This window comes from Vigna radiata, chromosome 6 (genome assembly GCF_000741045.1).
Source record: "Vigna radiata var. radiata cultivar VC1973A chromosome 6, Vradiata_ver6, whole genome shotgun sequence".
NCBI classification, from domain to species: Eukaryota; Viridiplantae; Streptophyta; class Magnoliopsida; order Fabales; family Fabaceae; genus Vigna; species Vigna radiata.
In genome coordinates this window covers 1,807,175-1,826,058 of record NC_028356.1, presented here as the reverse complement: position 1 = coordinate 1,826,058, position 18,884 = coordinate 1,807,175, and the positions used below count along the sequence as shown (strand labels likewise).

The 18,884-nt window shown below is 34.1% G+C and overlaps 5 protein-coding genes across 12 annotated transcripts; 3 read left to right on the top strand and 2 right to left on the bottom strand.

Annotated features, from left to right (window-relative positions):
- Positions 1-2,903: 2,903 nt before the first annotated feature.
- LOC106763105 (DEAD-box ATP-dependent RNA helicase 32) lies at positions 2,904-7,286 on the top strand. Its single transcript, XM_014647283.2, has 8 exons — positions 2,904-3,358; positions 3,638-3,913; positions 4,364-4,687; positions 5,220-5,411; positions 5,491-5,646; positions 5,753-6,171; positions 6,291-6,448; positions 6,785-7,286. Exons 1-8 carry the CDS (start codon positions 2,990-2,992, stop codon positions 7,126-7,128), a joined length of 2,238 nt encoding a protein of 745 aa, XP_014502769.1. The 5' UTR covers positions 2,904-2,989; the 3' UTR covers positions 7,129-7,286.
- Positions 7,287-8,009: 723 nt separating this feature from the next.
- On the top strand, positions 8,010-11,058 carry LOC106764088 (TMV resistance protein N-like). Of its 4 annotated transcripts, none has more exons than XM_022781834.1 (4): positions 8,012-8,572; positions 8,795-9,304; positions 9,624-9,776; positions 11,029-11,058. In XM_022781834.1, exons 1-3 carry the CDS (start codon positions 8,100-8,102, stop codon positions 9,736-9,738), a joined length of 1,098 nt encoding a protein of 365 aa, XP_022637555.1. In that variant the 5' UTR covers positions 8,012-8,099; the 3' UTR covers positions 9,739-9,776; positions 11,029-11,058. The 4 variants fall into 4 exon arrangements, with proteins under 4 accessions (XP_014503794.1, XP_022637555.1, XP_014503795.1 ...); XM_014648309.2 differs by lacking the exon at positions 11,029-11,058 and having other exon boundaries at positions 8,012-8,172; positions 8,287-8,572; positions 9,624-10,315; XM_014648308.2 differs by lacking the exon at positions 11,029-11,058 and having other exon boundaries at positions 8,010-8,572; positions 8,795-9,308; positions 9,624-10,316.
- LOC106763829 (TMV resistance protein N) lies at positions 11,028-12,543 on the top strand. 3 transcript variants are annotated; one of them, XM_022781836.1, is made up of 4 exons: positions 11,028-11,070; positions 11,156-11,575; positions 11,714-12,202; positions 12,350-12,543. In XM_022781836.1, exons 2-4 carry the CDS (start codon positions 11,229-11,231, stop codon positions 12,399-12,401), a joined length of 888 nt encoding a protein of 295 aa, XP_022637557.1. In that variant the 5' UTR covers positions 11,028-11,070; positions 11,156-11,228; the 3' UTR covers positions 12,402-12,543. The 3 variants fall into 3 exon arrangements, with proteins under 3 accessions (XP_022637557.1, XP_014503470.1, XP_022637556.1); XM_014647984.2 differs by having other exon boundaries at positions 11,038-11,572; XM_022781835.1 differs by having other exon boundaries at positions 11,038-11,575.
- A 164-nt stretch (positions 12,544-12,707) lies between these two features.
- LOC106763830 (protein translation factor SUI1 homolog) lies at positions 12,708-13,444 on the bottom strand. The gene is made up of 2 exons (XM_014647985.2): positions 13,315-13,444; positions 12,708-13,229 (listed from the first exon to the last, which is right to left on the bottom strand). Exon 2 carries the CDS (start codon positions 13,203-13,205, stop codon positions 12,861-12,863), a length of 345 nt encoding a protein of 114 aa, XP_014503471.1. The 5' UTR covers positions 13,206-13,229; positions 13,315-13,444; the 3' UTR covers positions 12,708-12,860.
- A 1,396-nt stretch (positions 13,445-14,840) lies between these two features.
- On the bottom strand, positions 14,841-18,434 carry LOC106764043 (syntaxin-61). Of its 3 annotated transcripts, none has more exons than XM_014648242.2 (7): positions 18,291-18,434; positions 17,770-17,880; positions 16,870-16,983; positions 16,506-16,696; positions 15,888-15,978; positions 15,452-15,517; positions 14,841-15,323 (listed from the first exon to the last, which is right to left on the bottom strand). In XM_014648242.2, exons 1-7 carry the CDS (start codon positions 18,342-18,344, stop codon positions 15,213-15,215), a joined length of 738 nt encoding a protein of 245 aa, XP_014503728.1. In that variant the 5' UTR covers positions 18,345-18,434; the 3' UTR covers positions 14,841-15,212. The 3 variants fall into 3 exon arrangements, with proteins under 3 accessions (XP_014503728.1, XP_014503729.1, XP_014503730.1); XM_014648243.2 differs by having other exon boundaries at positions 16,870-16,987; positions 18,291-18,406; XM_014648244.2 differs by lacking the exons at positions 17,770-17,880; positions 18,291-18,434 and adding an exon at positions 17,114-17,157 and having other exon boundaries at positions 16,870-16,987.
- Positions 18,435-18,884: the final 450 nt, after the last annotated feature.

The following is an 18,884-nucleotide window of genomic DNA, read 5'->3' as shown; positions in this document are numbered from 1 at the left end:
GAAGGCATCTATCGCTCCGTAATCGACAAAATCCTCAATCTTAGGAAACAACATGATGCCGTATAAAGTAAGGGCCAACACGTCCATGAAGGTTTCCCATTCTTCGTTGTCAGCTAAATGATGAAGATATTGCTCCAAATATTCTAGAGGGAGTCCTCTCACATGGTTTCTGGCTACCAATCTNTCTTCTAACTCTCTCGGGGTCAACTTCATGATGGTCGCAATAGTAGTAGTGGAAGCATGGTGCTCTAGATGCTGGTACGGGGTTGTACCTTCCAATAGCGAGCCTAAGATGTGCTCGAATTCTTCTACGGTTGGTGCTAACTGGAAGTCTTGAAACGTAAAACACCTCAATGGAGAATCATAATATTGAGACAACGTAGTGATAGCGAGTGACGATACATCCACCTCCATTAGACTGAGTAGATTTCCATACTTCCTTCTGAAGGCTTCTCTCTTCATGGTCTTCATTCGCCTTCCTAATCTTATCAATCCTGCTAAATTCATACTGGGAACTCTGATGTGGGGTCTCCTTTTTATTACAGCAGAATTGGTTTGTTGCAAGGCTCCCGATTCCATGTTAAGTCTCAACCTTTACGATATCAAATAACTATGTGATTTCCGCTAGTACTGGTAAAAACGTGGCCAATGCATGTGATGCATGAAACATATATGTCAAATAATAATCAAAGGACAACATGTGTTTATGCTTTTAAAGTAGGTCCAANGTCTTAAGGTTTAAGCAATGTATATGCAATCTCACAGGGAAGGCTTCCTAAACCTAAGATCAAGGCCACCAGAGCTATGGTCCTTTTCACAGCTTTTCCACAACANTTGGACGCAACTAGGTGTGAAATTGCATGTAAANAGAACAGCCACTGGCTGGGATTTTCACGATAGCCAAACTGGAGACAGTCCAGACGTGACACCGCTACACAACCCCTCTAATTCTAAGTTGCACTCAGGCCCGGGTATAGGGCCCCACTCATGATATGTACAATAATGATAAAAAAGAATAAAAGCATATAAATAAATTACAAAAACAAATAAAGACAATCATACATAAATAAAGGGAAAAAAAAAACAAAATAGAAGAGAAAAAAAAAAGAAAAAGAAAACCACAACAATTTTTTTCACATTTAATTAAGAAGGCTTGATTCTCTAACTTCCCCAGTGGAGTCGCCAGCTGTCGCAACCGGGATCGTGACGGGACGGCGAACCGAAAAACAAACGGGTTTTGAAAAATATTTTGGAGTCGCCACCATAATTTATTTTGGAAAACTATGGAAAAACCCTAAAAAACATGGTCTACGAAAAAAAGAGATATTTTATTGAGAACAAAAAAAAAATATTTTTTATTTTATGAACCCGGCAAGGATTAACCTTGGTCCTACGTATATCCATTAATGGTGGACAATCAGGGGCTCACGTAGTTCTTTATCTAGAAAAAGGTTTGTGAGTTTGTTAAAGAGAAAGGATTGATTTATATTTTTGAAAAGCCCAAAAATAAAAGATCACGTAATTTTGATAAAAAAAGATTTAGTTTAACAAAAATTAACCTTTTTTGGTTTTTTATAGTTTTGTATTTCTTATATTTAAAAAAAAGAAGAAGAAGAAACTGGCCATAGTCCAACGCATACTTAAATAAAAAAAGATTTTTAAGAAAACATTATCGGTGCGTACAAAAACAGAGAAAACATCATTGGCACGTACAAAAACAAAGTATCTTTGGAAGAAAAGTTCAAAGTATAGTAAAAAGAGAAAAATAAGAGTGTAGAGGAGACGTACCTTTTTAGCTTTTGGAACCTTTCTCAGGTGGTTGTTGTTGTTGAACCCTTAGGTGTGAGAACCTATTTTTCTCTATACTCTTTCTTTCACTTTCTATTATCTCTAGGTCTTTTCTCCCTATTTTTTCCAATCCCTTTTTCTTTCCAAAGAGTGTGTATTTATAGGCACATATTGTAATATTAATGTGATGTTGCCTTAATGGCGAATTAATTGACAATTAGCAAAAATAGAGAAAGAAATGGTCTTGATTGCAATCAAATAGATCAAATAAAATCTGTGACAAAGATTATAATAATTGTTAGAAAATTTGCTAAGATCTTATTTTTTTTCTTCAGGAAGAAATTGATGCAGCAGATTATATCAATATATTTGTTATTATTGCTTCCCATTAATGCCATAATATTGATTCAAATTATTACCATGTTAAACAAAAATTTCAAAAACATTCTAAAGTGATGTGACTTGCACTGAAGAAGATTATTATTTTCTTTAATATTGATTATTTACTTTCCCGGATAAAATTGGGTGTTGACATTAATTTATATATATATATATATATATATATATATATATTATTTTATATTATGGATGGTTAAGTTAAATTTAAAATTTATTTTTTAACATCTTTAAAAAGATATTAAAATATGAATTAGAATTTATCGTAATAATTTTGTTATCTATTATGAAATTATGATGAAATTACTTATTCAATTAGTGTTACTTTCAATATATATATTATTTTATATGTTTCAGTTAACCTTAAAGTACATTCCTTTAACCTTATTACTAATTTTATTCTTAACTAATACATATTATTTTATTATTTTAAAATTTATTAATTTTAAAAAATTAGTAATATACTTTTATTTATACTACCAATAATAATAAAATAAAATTAAACATACATATTCAAATATTTTCACTAATATAATTAAATAAAATAATTAGAAGATTAAAATTACATTAAGTTTATAATAGAGGGGATAAATAAGGAAAAAATTGCAAATTCAAAATTGGGTAGCTGTTATTATTTAAAAAAAAAATGAGCAGGCCTTTAGTTGGGCCAGCCCAATTTTTCATGAATTGGGGAAGGTATTTTAGCCGCCAAATCTTATATCTCTCTCTCAATAAAACATACTAAACCTAAACTTACAGCATCCTTCTTCATCTTCTTCTTCTTCTTCTTCTTCAAGCTTGAGCAATGAGAAGACCAAAATCGAAGGAGTTTCGGAAGCAACAGAGAGTCTCAGAGCAGGAAGAGATAAACCTGTTGAATTCATGGATCCAGTTTCAGCCACCGGACTCCGGCTCCAACCCAATGTCGCTTCCGCCACTGCCCAAAACCTCCCCCGTTGGCCTCCTCGAAGGCAACACCTACTCGCGCTACGCTGGCGCGTCCCGCTTTGATCAATTCCCGCTTTCCAGGAAAACAAAGGACGCCCTACGGGAAGCCAAGTTCGTTGTCACAACCGACATCCAGAGGGCTGCTCTCCCCCACGCGCTCTGTGGCCGGGACATCCTCGGCGCCGCCAAAACTGGGTCCGGTAAAACCCTCACTTTCATTATCCCTGTAAGTGCTTCATTTTGTCTCCACTCACCTTGGATTACGTTTCCCTTCATTTTTTTTTTCTAATTCAATTTATTGTGATAATAATATAATAATGTATTTGTTAAAAAGTAGGCGTGAAATTGCAACAACTCCTTTTGTTTTTTCTAATAGTGATGAGATAATGAGATAGAAAAAAATAAAAATAAAAGGGTTCTGCGCAATCTCATGAAATACTGGGGTGTCAGTGTGATTTACTCTCAGACATATGGTTAGTTATTTATGGTGGATTATGAATGACAGGTGTTGGAGAAGCTGTATAGAGAGAGGTGGGGACCTGAAGATGGCGTTGGCAGCATCATCATATCGCCTACAAGGGAATTGGCTGGTCAGATATTTGATGTGTTAAAGGATGTTGGAAAACACCATAACTTTAGTGCTGGCCTTCTCATTGGTGGTCGAAAGGATGTTGACATGGAGAAAGAACGTGTTAATGAGCTCAATATATTGATCTGCACACCTGGTAGACTGCTACAACACATGGATGAAACTCCCAATTTTGATTGTTCACAAATGCAGGTCAGTCCCTTATAGGGTGTAGATTAATCCAAATTGGACTTTGAAATTAGAGTTATAATTCAGACATTTTTTTTACTGTACACTCTGCTACCGTGTGTATTTTATAATATAGCACTTTGGTCTGCTAGCTGCCTTTCTTGATAACCGCAAGAAAAGTTTTGGTAGACACTACACTAGTATGTAGGTCATTTAGCAACCAATGTTGTTGAAGTGGAGTATGCTTGGAAGAATTTATTTGTAACTTATTTGAGCTTTATCTTATGACAAATTTTTGTCCAAGCGTAATGAGAGAGTTTACGAAAATATCTTATGATTGTCATCTTTTTTAGTGAGCTTCCTAGAATAACTTATGAAAACAGTTTATAACATTAACATGGATTCATCTTCAATTATAGAAACAACATGTGTAAGTATTTATTTAATGATGATTGAATGGTCTTCCTGGTATAGATTTTGGTGCTAGACGAGGCTGATCGCATTCTAGACAGTGGGTTCAAAAAGGAACTAAATGCAATCATTTCTCAACTACCAAAGCGTAGACAAACCTTGCTTTTCTCTGCAACTCAAACAAAGTCAATTCAAGATCTTGCCAGACTAAGTTTGAAGGATCCAGAGTATCTGAGTGTTCATGAAGAATCAGTGACAGCCACTCCTTCTCTGTTGAAGCAAATTGTGATGATTGTTCCCCTTGAACAAAAGTTAGATATGCTGTGGAGTTTCATAAAATCTCATCTACAGTCAAAAATACTTGTCTTTCTTTCAAGTTGTAAACAGGTAGCTCCTCTTTTCTTTCCTGTTAAAGAAGTTCCTTTTCCTGAAGGGAATCATGTTGTAAGCTTCTATTACAATTTTACTGTCATGCCACCTGAAAAGTGCTCCGTTGATGATTAACCAAATGCATGGCCACTAGCTTGTCATCCTTTCCAAGAATATTATGTAGTTTGGGGGAATGAGATATTGCAATTTGTTTAATCATTGAAACTGAAAGTTAGCTTGTTAGTTTCATACTCAGTAGCTTAGTAAACCTTTTCATTATTGCATGTGTAACTGCAAAGGATGTTGTCTACATTCATAGAGCTTCTTTATGGTTTTCATTTGTTCTGATTATGGTTATTGTAGTGAGAAAGTTTTAAAATGCCTTTTAGGATGAAGTGCTCATAAGACTTCAAATGGAAACTGGGGGGAATTCTATGTTTAAAAGGACTTTTATTGATCTCTGGATTCGATTGATTCAATTTTGTATTTTTTGGGTGCAAAGTTCTTGAGATTGACCATCTACCATAATGTTGTCATCCCTTATTAATAGGTAAAATTTGTCTTTGAAGCATTTAAGAAACTGCACCCTGGCATTCCATTGAAGTGCCTTCATGGGAGGATGAAACAGGAAAGAAGAATGGCAATATATTCTGAGTTTTGTGAGAAGCGCTCAGTTCTCTTCTCAACTGATGTGGCCGCAAGAGGCCTTGATTTTAATAAGGCAGTTGACTGGGTTGTTCAGGTGAGTCTCATTCTTCTTTTGTTTTCTGTCTTGTAGCAAGTCTTATGGTCTACCTATTGATTCTCTCTTGCATTTGTAGGTTGATTGCCCCGAAAATGTAGCTTCTTACATACATAGAGTTGGTCGCACAGCTCGATATAAATCTGGTGGAAAGTCAGTTTTATTTTTGTTGCCTTCTGAAATGCAAATGCTTGAAAAGTTAAAAGCAGCAAAGGTTCCAGTGCATTTTACGAAGGTATGTTTGCCCTGAAAATTATTAGTAGACGTGCAATTTTAATTTTTCCGTCTTTTGCTTTTCATGACATCTTCTTTTCATGCTTTTGTAATTGCTGATTATTCAGCCAAGGCAAGAACGATTACAACCAGTTTCTTCTCTATTGGCGTCTTTACTGGTTAAATATCCAGACCTGCAGCATCGGGCTCAGAGGGCGTTCATCACATATTTGAGATCCATCCATATACAAAAGGATAAAGACATATTTGATGTTATGAAATTGCCTATTAACGAGTATTCGGCGTCATTAGGTTTACCAATGACTCCAAAAATCCGTTTTCTTAACCAAAAAATTAAATCTAAAGCTGTGTCAACAAAATCAGTTTTAGTTGAACCAGAAGATTCAAGTGAGAAAAATGTCTTGGAGGTTTCTAGAAACATAGATACAGATCCTTTCAAGGATGAAGAAATCGAAAATGATCTTTTTCAGTTAGCAGATTCTGCAAATGAAGACAAAGTGAAGTCATCTGAAATTGAAGAAATAATGTATGTTTATGTGTTTTCAGTGGTACTGATATTTAGATTACATAAAATTCCATTTGTCATGTTTCTTGGTGGGAGCTTCAAATTTATTGTTTTTATCAATTTTGTTATTTCTTGTGCAGACCAGCAACTCGTGTATTGAAGAAAAAGAAGCTAAAGATTAATGTACATAGGCCAGTGGGGACCAGGGTTGTCTTTGATGATGAAGGTAACACACTTCCTCCGCTAGCCAGGATAGCTGACACACAAAGTGGCAAAGAAGCGTTGCTGCTTGACCCAGGTATATCCATTCTAAGCTCTAAATCTTAGTAATTATTTTACATGGTGAAATTGCTACTTGTACATGTGTAAGACTATCATAGAAGCCAGCTAGGACCTCAAATTCTCAATGCATGGTTTTCAATTTTTTTTTTTAAATCAGGAAATGTACGATTCTACTCCCTTATCAATTAGAAACCTATTTTGTATTTTCTGAATCATTCTTGAATTCAAGAATCTGACCTTGGCTAGAGTGCATCTGTTTGTACGATCTTGTCATACTTTATAGCGTTGAAATAGTTAACTAAAATGTGTGTTCTTGGATTTTTGACACATCTGACTTTATGTCATGATACAGAACAAAAAGCTGAATACTATAGAAGGATGCGCGATGATTTGAAGAAGGCTGACAAGGAAGACAAGCTTATAGAGCGTCAGCGGCTTAGAGAAAAAAGAATAAAGCAGAAGATGAAATGGAAAGCTGGGAATGAGGAAGAGGAGGACCAAGATGATAATTCTGGGTCAGAAAGAGACGAAACTGTTAATAGACGGCATAAAAAGAATAAAGTATACTTTGACAGTGACAGTGAGGAGGGTGAAAGAAATGAAATCTCAGGGAATGCACGTACAAGTTCGGGTGCGGTTACTTTGGAGGAGCAAGAAGCTCTGGCTTTGAAATTGTTAAATTCTATGCACTCATAGGATGTGTGAAAAATACATCAAATTTTGGAACTTTATAGAAGAGGTTTTAGGAACAACTAAAGTTTGCGGCCAGTTCAATTTTTTTGGAATGAAAACATAATTTGCTTATCATTGTTATAAGTATGTCTCGAAATTTATAAATTATCTAATTTATATTGGGTGCATATTTTACCATAAGTGGTAAGTAACTTCTTGCAAACATGTTAAGCTCTTATTTGTTGTGAAAATAAAATATTTTATCGCAATTACTGTTTTGATTATATATTTAATTATTAATCTCACGAATTTTTTAAATTGGAGTGATTTTGAATTAAAAAAAACATTAAATTTATAAAAATAAATTAGTGATGTGAAATTTATAAATAAACATGATTTTAAACGCATAAATGATTTGATAGAGATAGGATTTAAAAGACCATGCAAGAAAATAATGAATTTTAGTATATACAAGAAAAATTAGAATGAGAGTGTAGAAGTATAAACAAGCTTCCCTGAATAACCTTCAAGATTAATAAAAACTAAAAGTTAAATCAAATTTTAAATTTTCATAGATTGATGCATTTGAGTATTTTTAATTAAGTTTATATTATATTTTTTAATTCATTCAGTTGTTTTATTAATCATTAAATTTCATATATTTTACTAAATGGAGATAAATAAGAAAACAAAATAATATGATAAAACAATAATTATGTCTTTCAATTAATATAAAATTTAAATGGTAGAATTTAATTAAAAGATATAAATTTTTTGAATATTTAATAAATAAAATAAAATAATAAAAACTTAATTAAAATTATTACAATTATAATGGATTGGAAAGTCTGAAATAAATCTTTCTTTAAAGCAGACATTAAGTTTGTTGATACATGACATGTAAATACTGTACTGTGCCATTTTCTCCTTAGTGTGGAGAAAGGAGGCAGAAAGTGACAACAGAGTGAGTCAACGGACACTGTTTGTCATCCAGAATGTCTTGTGAACCAAAAAGCTATGATGTTTTTCTCAGTCTTGGTGGAAAAGATGTTCGTTACACCTTCACTGGTAATCTCTTTAATGCTTTGCGCAGCAAGAGAATTAAGACCCTTTTCAGAGAACATGAATATGAACCTGAGCTACACACTCATCAAACTAATATTTCACCCTCTGTTCTTAAAGCACTACAAACGTCAAAGATTTCCATCGTTGTTTTCTCCCCAGAATATGCATCCTCCTCAAGACGTCTCGATGAACTTGTGGCCATCCTTGAGTGTAGGATGAGGACCAACCAACTCGTATGGCCAATCTTTTACGGAGTGGAACCCACTGACGTAAGATTTCAGAGAGGTAGATATGAACAAGCCATGAATACATTTGAAGAAAGATATTCCCCAGAGAGGATGAATAAATGGAGATCAGCTTTGGCTGAAGTCAGCAACTTGAGTGGATGGTTTTACCAAAAGGAGTATGATTATTTTCATGAATTGATCTGTACTGGCACATCATAGAATCACTTCTGAATGACTTACCTTTTTATCTTTTAGAAAGTGATAACTTTGTTTAACCAGGAGATATACATAGGTGTGCTGTGAATTAAAGTTCTGCTTCTAGTTGCAATATGTTTTGTGCAAAAATGTTAACTTTATTAGCCCTCTTATGAATTTTCTAAGGGTTTGTGGTTTTATAGGCACAAATACGAATATAAATTCATCAGAAAGATTGTGGAAGCAGCCGTGCAATCCCTGTCAAGATATGATGTTTTTTTGAGTTTTTGTGGAGAGGATACCCGCTACACTCTCACAGGTTTTCTATACAATGCCCTTAGCCGAGAGGGATTCAAAATCTTCATGGACGATGAAGAATTGGAGGGTGGGAACCAAATTTCTCAAAAGCTAATGGGAGCAATAGAAAGTTCAAGGGTTTCAATTGTTGTGTTCTCTGAAAACTATGGATATTCCACCTGGTGTCTTGATGAACTGGCCAAGATCACTGAGTGTATGAAGACCAAGAATCAGATGGTTTGGCCAATATTTTACAATGTGGAAAAGTCGGATGTATGCAATCAAACAAAAAGTTATGGTGAGGCCATGACTGCACATGAAAAAAGGTTTGGGAAGGACTCCGAGAAGGTGCAAAAATGGAGGTCTGCTTTGTCTCAAATCACCAACTTGGAAGGAGAGCATCTCAGTGAAAATGAGTCTGTAATGTTAAATTTTATTACTGTATTTATTATTGGTGTTTGTTGGAATATTTTGTGAAATTGAAATACCGAAGTAGTAAAACTTACAGAAAAAATAAAGAAAAATAGCCATCCAAATGCTAAACAAGAAACAGTGAATGTCCGAGACATGGGGTATTGTGCGTTGCTTTGTTAGGAACAGTTTTTGTATAGCACAATACATTAGTTAGAAGATTGATCGATGGAGCTTAACATTGTTGTTTTGATGAGATGCATAAAGTCTTAATTAGGAGAAAGAATGCAGATAAATGTATTAAAAGGTATTGTACTTTTGCAGGTTCCAACATGAATCTATCGAAAAGATTGTGGAACGGCTCATTAATATTGAAGATGGGAAGCATATAGCAAGTCCTTTCCTTGTTCCAATGACAGCTACGGAGAACAATGAATGAATGAAGACTGTCAAAATATACATGTCGTGGAGCTCTGTGTATGCAACTGATACTGGCATCAGTAACAATCCTTGAATTGTGCTTATCAGTGTTGTTTCTGCATCCTGTTGCAGTTCCAATGGTTTTTTGTATTCCTTTTAAAATCTCGTATAATCCTTGAGGTCTGATGTGTTTTTTCTGCATCTTTTGTGATGAGTGGTGCTATGTTAGCACATGGACGTTTTCATTAGCTTAGGTTCCATGAATTAGAATTTGAATACTTGCTGTTGAGACATTATAATCTACTCAGACACAAATAGAAATATAGTATACACAATTAAATATATAAAATTCAATTTTAATTTTCATATGGTTTTTTATCCGTCCTTAGTTCTTCATTAACAGATGTGACAGCTCTATACAAAGAAAAGAAAGTATTGTCTTCTTCCTAAAAACGTGAGATTACATAAAATTTCACTATCAACAATACCATGTTTCATCAATGGAGCTGTCATGTGAAACTGCTAAAGGGCACCAAGTGTCGTGAAGCTGAGAGTGTTGCTATTCATCCTAACACGATACTACGATATACTGTTGTTAGAGCCTTTTAGTATTGTGCATATATATATATATATATATATATATATATATATATATATATATATATATATATATATGGTACTATGCACCTCTTGCAAAATAGATATCATAAGACTATATTGAGTCTTTCCTCTTTTCCTCTTCGTATGCTTTTCTCTTTTCCTTTTTGCAACATGAACAATCACCAAGTTTCTGCTATCATGCAGATTTAATATCCCCTCTGCCTATGCTGCGCCTTTTTCTCCCCTTCATCATCCACAACCTTTGATCAAGAATAACAGATTTTTTATCTTTCTTCAAATTCATAGATGGAAAGTATTGCTACTCATCAACCCAAAATCTGAAAACCCAATGTTTGTGATAACTTTTTCATACTCAATTTTCTCTTTTCTAATTAATATACAACTCAAATTGGATTCCTAAAAATTTTCTTTTTGTTTACTTTGAGAATATTTGACCTCTTCTTCACGTGCCTTTGTCAGTCTCTTCACGCAATATTATCCAAATAAGCCGAAAGTCGTCAACTTGATGGGATGATATTAATGACAATTAACTCCATTGACAACCTTTAAATCCATGTTGCAGATTCCATGTTTAATGGCCACTTGGTGGTTATAATATTAGCCTTTAACGGAGTGATCTCCACAGGGTGGTTATAATATTGCCCACTTGGTGGTCGCAATCAATTAATATTCATGTATTTCATTTCAGCATCAGAGAGAAGGAATGCAGCAACCTGCAATGAACATCTAAGTAATCGCAATAACACTCAGTTTGAGTTCTTGATTCATTTCATTATCGATGCTATGGCGCGTTATGACGTTTTTCTGTGCTTTAGAGGGAGGGACACGCGCCACACCTTCACAGGTAACCTCTATGCTGCTTTGCAGCAGGCTAGATTCAGAACTTTCATGGATGATGACGAGTTGAAGGGTGCCGACCAAATTGCATATACTATCGTTTTGGAAGCATCCAGGATTTCGATCGTTGTTCTCTCCGAACACTTTGCATTTTCCAGTTGGTGCCTTGATGAACTAGCTAAAATCGTAGACTGCATGAACACAAAGAACCAAGCCGTTTTTCCAATCTTTTACGAAGTTGATCCGTTCTATGTAAGGCACCTGAAAGGTAGTTTTGGCGAGGCCATGGTTGCCCATGAAGCTAGGTTCGGAAAGGACTCTGAGAGAGTAGAGAAATGGAGGTCAGCTTTGATTCAAGTGACCAACTTGTCAGGATGGTGTTTTGCAAGAGGAAGGTGGTATACATTTGTTTGCAGATACTTTTTCAAATATGTTTAAATCAAACACAAAGGAACAGTGGATATTCAATGCTAGTTTAAACTTTGACAGAAAAATAAATGCAACAACGTCTCTTTGTGGACTTTTTGTTTTTGTAGGTGCGAATACGAATATGAATTCATTGAAAGGATTGTGCAACATGTGACCAAGTTGGTACCCCGCTACAGAATTTTTGTGAGTTTTAGTGGAAAAGATACACGCTCCTTCACTGGTTTTCTCTGCAATGCTTTGAGCCGAAGTGGATACAATACTTTCATCAGTGATGGGGAACAGAGTTCACAATCTACTGTTGGGGTTATTGAAAAATCAAGGCTTTCAATCATTGTCTTTTCTGAAAACTATGCACGTTCCCCTTCCTGTCTTGATGAGCTTTTGAGGGTCCTTGAGTGCATGGAGATGAAAAACCAGCTGGTTTGCCCCATCTTTTACAAAGTGTTACCATCGGATTTAAGGCATCAGAGAAGAAGTTATGGTGAAGCCATGATTGAACATGAAAATGTGATGGGTGAAAACTCTGAGAAGGTCAAGAAATGGAGGTCAGCTTTGTTTCATGTCGCCAACTTGAAAGGATGGTGCATGAAAACAGGGTACAGTAAATAGTAAATAGTATTCTTTGTGCTGGTTAAGGCTTTGATTTTTGCAGTCCCTTACTTTGTGCAGACATAGTTTGATGAGTGTTAGAATGAAAATGAAAATTGTAGATGAATGAGCTAAATGGCCTTCTACTTTTGTAGGTACGAATACGAATTTATTGAAAAAATCGTGGAAATGGCCAGTAAAATTTAAAATGTCCTCAACTTTAGTGAACTAAGAAATTGCTGTGGTTTCTTCAAGTTGAAGGAAGATTTGAGGAATTTTCCATTGCCGTGGAACCCAGAACTGATGAAGTAATTCAACAGATGGTTCTTTCAGCAGTTTTTAGCTCACAGATTCATAGCAGTAGTAATACTTACAATCAACACTATTTCTATTACTCTTTTAATGTATTACAGATTCTCATCACTTTCATTCTTTTTACTCTTCTAATTAACAGTGTTCATAAAAAGGGTTGGGTGGAGAGTTTTTGAGATTGATTATGCAATCCAATCAACATAGAGTAAATAAATTTATGCCATTATGATCATCCATCCTGGGATATTTCATCATACATAAAGAAGATGAATGACCAAATACTCCAAACATCTCACTTATTTCAGAAACAGTGTAATAGGTGTAGTAGTTCATGAGTGCAAGAAAGGTAGCAGGTCAAAATCCATGAATCTTGATCTGGTCCTTCCTAACAAGTGCAGCCTGAATGAGGAAGTGAGAAACGTTTTTGCGCTGATCACCTTGGAGTTGGATAATCTTGCCAAGCTCCTTGTCATGCACAACATTGCCATTGCAGCAGAACTCTTTCTTCAGGTCTTTCAGAATCTTCTCATAGCTGAACTCTTTCCTCAGACCTTGCACTGTCGTCAAACTCTTCTTCCCATTCCTCTGCTGTATACGAATATGCACATACTCCTTCGCCCCGGGGGCATCTCTATCTTTAGCCTCAGCAAATGGGTCGAAACTGTTACTTGTGATCTGAAAAATACCCACTTCAACCATATATATTCACCTGCAACAAAAAACCTACAAAACAAACCATAAGCTACACAATATTTCAGGCCATGCTTCTTCAGTTAGCAACTATCATTGTTGAAGGAGAGACTATAACCTGTGAGAAAAAAGGAAGACTTGCAAAGAAAGCAAAAGCGAATTGAGGAGAATAGGTAGTGGTTTGTTATATATATATAGATAGTGGTGCGTGTGATTGTGCAATGAAACTATTTTAGGACCAACTTTTTTCGTCCATCATGCAGAATAGCTTTTGTTGTATGCAGTATTCTGTAAATGTTTGTGCATGTAGATGTTAAGTTTTGACTTTCATGGCCAAAAGTGCTTTTTGGTGGATGGAGTATCTTATTCTGGATGAGGTTGATGAGTGGTGGTAATTGAAGGCACAGAATCGTAACATACTTTGTGTGGTAGAGAACGATGGAAAGAAGAATTTGCAGTCAAATTGCATGCTTTGGAGATTCTGTTCATCTTTTGTTCTTATGCTCGGCTTGCTTGAGTGTTATAATCATCAAATATTTTTACATTTATTTGACACATAATACAAATAAAATAATTATTAAAATGTAAATTTTTATATTTTAAAAAAAAAGATTAAAAAATAATAAAAAATAATATTAAATGAATGTAAAAGATTTAGATATGTTAAATAATATTTTTCTTGTAGATAAGATCTTAATTTGCATTATGGTGAAATATTTCTAAGCCTTTTAGAAAAAAAATTCTACTCCAATTGATCCAAATATTGGAAAGGATATTTTTTTTTTAATCATGAGTGCATTTGGTAGGTACATTTAAACCTTTCTTTACAAAGCATATTATTTAAATTTGGGGTATTTTTTTACGTAAAAATAATAATATCATGTAATGGTGTAAAATAGAAACAATAAATTATAAATTCTAAGTGATTGAAACTTAATATACTTTTAAGGACAGATTACAGTCACTTAAGTTTTACAAAATTAACGTATCAGATCAGTTTTTTAAAAAAAAGATCATGTTGGCTATAGGTTTATAAATAGACATTTTTCTTGAAATATAATCACATATATTTCTTCAATTTTAATCTCTGATATTTTTGTTGTTGTTAGTTTCAGTATTTTTGTTTGCTTTCTACAAAACTATTTATTTTCTTATTACCTATTTCTTTATGCATAAATTTAAAAATACATTTATTTTTCTTATTTTCACTCTTTCATTTATTCAAAGGTTTCATTTTCTACCCAACCGCTCTCCTATAGTAAATCAAGACTGAACAGACAAAGACAAAGTATGGCAAATACAAAACAACCTTCTTAAAGGACGTATAAAGAAGCTGTCAAAAAATATCATAAAATAATCATAAACCATAAATTTTCATATTCGTGAATGTTATTTACTTCTCAAAAAAATTTTTTACTAAATTACAATTAATGTTCCAAAGATTCAATGTGATTTATAAACAACCTTTTTTTTTCTTCATAAAATAGCTGAACTTGAAGAAAAAGAAAAATTAGTTTTCACAAACATGTTATTTACTTGTGAATGAATGCAGGTTTAGATAACACAACAGCCTTTTTGTTATCATCATTTCAGTTTGCAACGTAATAAAAACAGCAACTCGTCATTCTTTTCTCTGTGAGCAAGTAAATAATGGGTCAATTTTTGTATAAAAATCTGTCATAATCTATCTATCTTGGTACATGTATGAATTCAAACACAACGCTGTTCTTGTAAAAGAAAAAAAAAAGGACATCAAACATCGCAATCTTAAAAACGAATACAACTCATTTAAATCACATTAGCAGTCTATACTGCTAGAAATCAAATCTTGTAATATTTTCAAGCACATTGCTTCCCTTTTCATCGTAATAAAAAATTTCACTGCCTTCAACAAACCAAAGAGACTTCCACCTGATTTTAAACATAATGGATGTCCCAATAATCTGGTATCTTGACAGAAGCTTTAGATCCTTTTTAATGTACAAACACGAGTATCGACAACTTTTGTCTCAATGACTAGGTGAAGAATACCAAGATAAAGAGGAAAATGAACAGAACCAGCAAACCCAGGATCATCATGATCTGGCCCTTTGCACTAGCCTTCTTCATGACCATTGCTACTTTTTTCTGATATCATAAACAATGAGAGACATTCAGTATTTCCCCCTTTTGTTATTGCTAATTAATGACAGCAATAAGCGAGGTAGATCGTAAACATTTTAATGAGACAATGGAAACTAGAAGCAGAAACTCACTTGGACAAAATCTAGACGATTAGATGTACTGTCCATCTCATTACCCAGTTCATCAACAATCTTCTCCTGAAACATCAAGGCTTTGACAAAGTTAGAAAGAGAAACTTTCCACAGAAACAAAAAAAGGCATTGGAAGACAACTCTTATAAAATACTCAAACGAAACACATAACTTAAGTGCAACAGTGTTGTGCAGCTTCCAACTTTTGAAACAAAAATAGTAAGAATAAAAGGGAATCCCAGTGCATGACGGACTCCCCCCTATTGGTGTTCTGGTATGATAGAAATATGCAGCCTTGACCCTGCAAGGGGAGAGAGGCTGCTTCTGGGATTTAAACCAGTGATCTTCAAGTCACATGGTGGAAACCAGGTATTCCCAACAAGCAAAATGATACCATCCATCACAGACAAAAAATCTTCTCAAATGCCAAATATACCTGTGCAACGAGCTCGTCATGTATAGTAAGTCCAACATCTCCGATTCTTTGTACACTTATACTGAGTTCGTCCAATTCCTCATCCTGTCTCCTATCAACACCAATAGATAATATATGTGTAAAAACTAAAGTAGAAACCAGAGGATGATTTTTTCCCAGACTCTTGAACATTAATACCAGCCTTTAGCTGTGTTAAGGCTACCCGACACAGTCTTTTCATTCCCCCATTTTCTTTTTCTTCCAGAGGAAAGAAAAAAGGAATCCATCCTTTTAGTTTTGATTTCTTGTTTGAAGTAATAATAGATTCAAATAAAACTCAAATAATTAGCAACAATGAATTCACAGAACAGAAATTTATAATTACAAGAGAAACAGAAGAAGCATAGGCTCATGTTTCCACTACGGAGGAGCCCGCCTATGTCTCAAACAGGAGAGGGCCAAGGTGCGGGCAACATTGGTCAGTCAAAAATACAATTTAGCATCTTGTATGCACTAAAGAGGCTGGCAAAGAGTTTAATCTAGCAGCCAATTAAAAGGAGGACAAACGACAAATATTTAATTAAATGCCATATGAAAAAGAGAGAAAGAGAGAGAGAGGGAGAGGGAGAAAAGAAGTACTTTATAAGAAGCATCTGCCTGTCCGATTCTGATTCTATAAAATCGTCGTTATCCTGGGTAGCATATGGGTCAGACGCAGATTGATGAGAATTAGTAAGCCTCATTAATTCCCTGCGCATCCCATTTAGATTAGCATTGTTTGCTATATTTGAGCGTGTTCCTGCTTCCACTGCTTTCTTTGCTGTGCTCACCTAATAATGAACTCCAATCATTCAAGAGCACCATACAGATAAAAAGAGAGAGAGAAGGAAACCTAATGTGAGCTACTAATAGAAAAATACCACACGAACAATTGTACATTATGTTGAGAAAAAAAGCAACAGTATTCTCCTAACTCTTAATTAAGTTCAGTAGTTACAGATACCTTGCTACGAGCATCACTGGTCCACCTCCTCCTGTTCTCAAGCTCCACTTCATCAATGCCATACAAAGAAGGATCTCTAGAGGCCACAGAAATTGCTTTGTCCAATTCATCTACCTTTCTATCAAAAAAATCGTATTTCAGCAGTTTGAATATGTTTTATTGCAAAATAAACAATAGTCTAAGATGTGTGAAAAAGAGAGGCTAGACTAAGAGTGTGCTTCTAGAGCTACAAGCAACTTTCTACCTGTTTTCTACTACGACTTTAACAACCATCAAAGATTGAAAATCAAAACATTTTCACATCACTTCATTTTCGCTCCCCTCCTTACTCTTTCCTATATTGCCAAAAGGGGAGAGCAAAGTCAAATTAGGGCAAAAGGAGGAGAGGGTTAATGGTGATTTTGCTCTTCTTGCTTGGATGCCTAACGGGGGGAAAATGGAGTGATTAAATAAAAATACATGGATAGAATACATTTTATAATTAACTAATGAGCTTTTATATTAACAATATAATTTAATAAATATCTTTACATATATTTTGCATCATTGCAATGATGACAGAGTTAACTGTTCCTTTTGATTTTATGATAGAAGAATATCATGTGAATGGCATAAATTGCAGCATTCGACAGAAGCATTTCGGACGGTTAAGTACAAATCCCTCATTTTCCTTTCTACACTAAAAAATATCCGCAATCAAGAAAAGAAATATACCTCTTCCCGCCGACCTAGATTGTACTATAATCCAAACATTCCTCGAATGTCTACTTAATAACACCCAAACCCAAATTCCTACAATCGATGGTAGCACCAAACTGGAAGAATGAATAAAACTCATTTAAAACAAATATTTACAGGCCAACTAACTTGTCACCGGTTCAACATACACAATTGGTATACCTGCCAATCAATGCTTTCACAGCTAGTAAGAACTTCCTTTGAAAGATTGGATCGCTCGCCATCATCAGCAGCTTTTTCCCATTGGCGAAAAGTAGATTGCAGTTTATCAATCTTACCAGAAAATGAAAATTAATCAGTCAATAAATTACATAACATCCAAAAAAACTCATGAAGCCATTAACAAAATCCCAACTTCTATTCTCTGCTTCAACTACACATACAACAGTTACAGATCGCAACAGGGGTTTCTTCAAAATTCCAAAATTTGCAGACAAAAATAGCATACTCAGATCGATTACTTATGATATTAGAAGCAAAAATATCCCAGTTAATAGTTTCAGCTAAGATTGACGAAGAGGAATCTCGTAAAATACTGGATCCAGTTGTACGAGTAACAGAGAAATGATGCAGAAATTTCAAGTAGAACGCATGATTTTTTACAAAAATAACAAGTTCAGTTCATTTTCAAAATTGAACTTACAATAAAACCAACTTAATATGGGGAAAAATAAAATGCTTACAGATTCTTGAATCTCCTCCTTCACAACATAGAATGGATCTTGAGCTGAAGGCATAGTCTACTGCTGTTTCCCGCTGCTTCACACTAAACACACGAAAATTGGGGAACAGTGCCACACTCTGCTTCAACTTCATAAGTTGTTCCCAAAATTATTTATATGCTACAAAATCTATATAATATATATATATATATATATATATACATATATATATATATATATATATATATATATATATATGGAAAATTATATCATTTTCACTTCGACCATTTCAAATTAAAAAAAAAAAAAAACTTTGATTTTTCTTTTTTAAATATGTCATTGTTTCAATTTTTTTTAATTTGAAATTATCCATCACATTTTGATACGTGTACAATATTAAAATGGTGTCAAAAATTAGTGTTAAAATATCATTTTCATATATATATATATATATATATATATATATATATATATATTAAATAAATTTAACTAATTGGGTTTTTCAAAACTTTAATTGGACTTGATGAGTTATTTAAACGAATTTAATTAACTTGTGGTTTTTTTCTTTTCAGAATAAAAACAAAAGGGATAATTAGTAAGAAAAATATTGGTGTA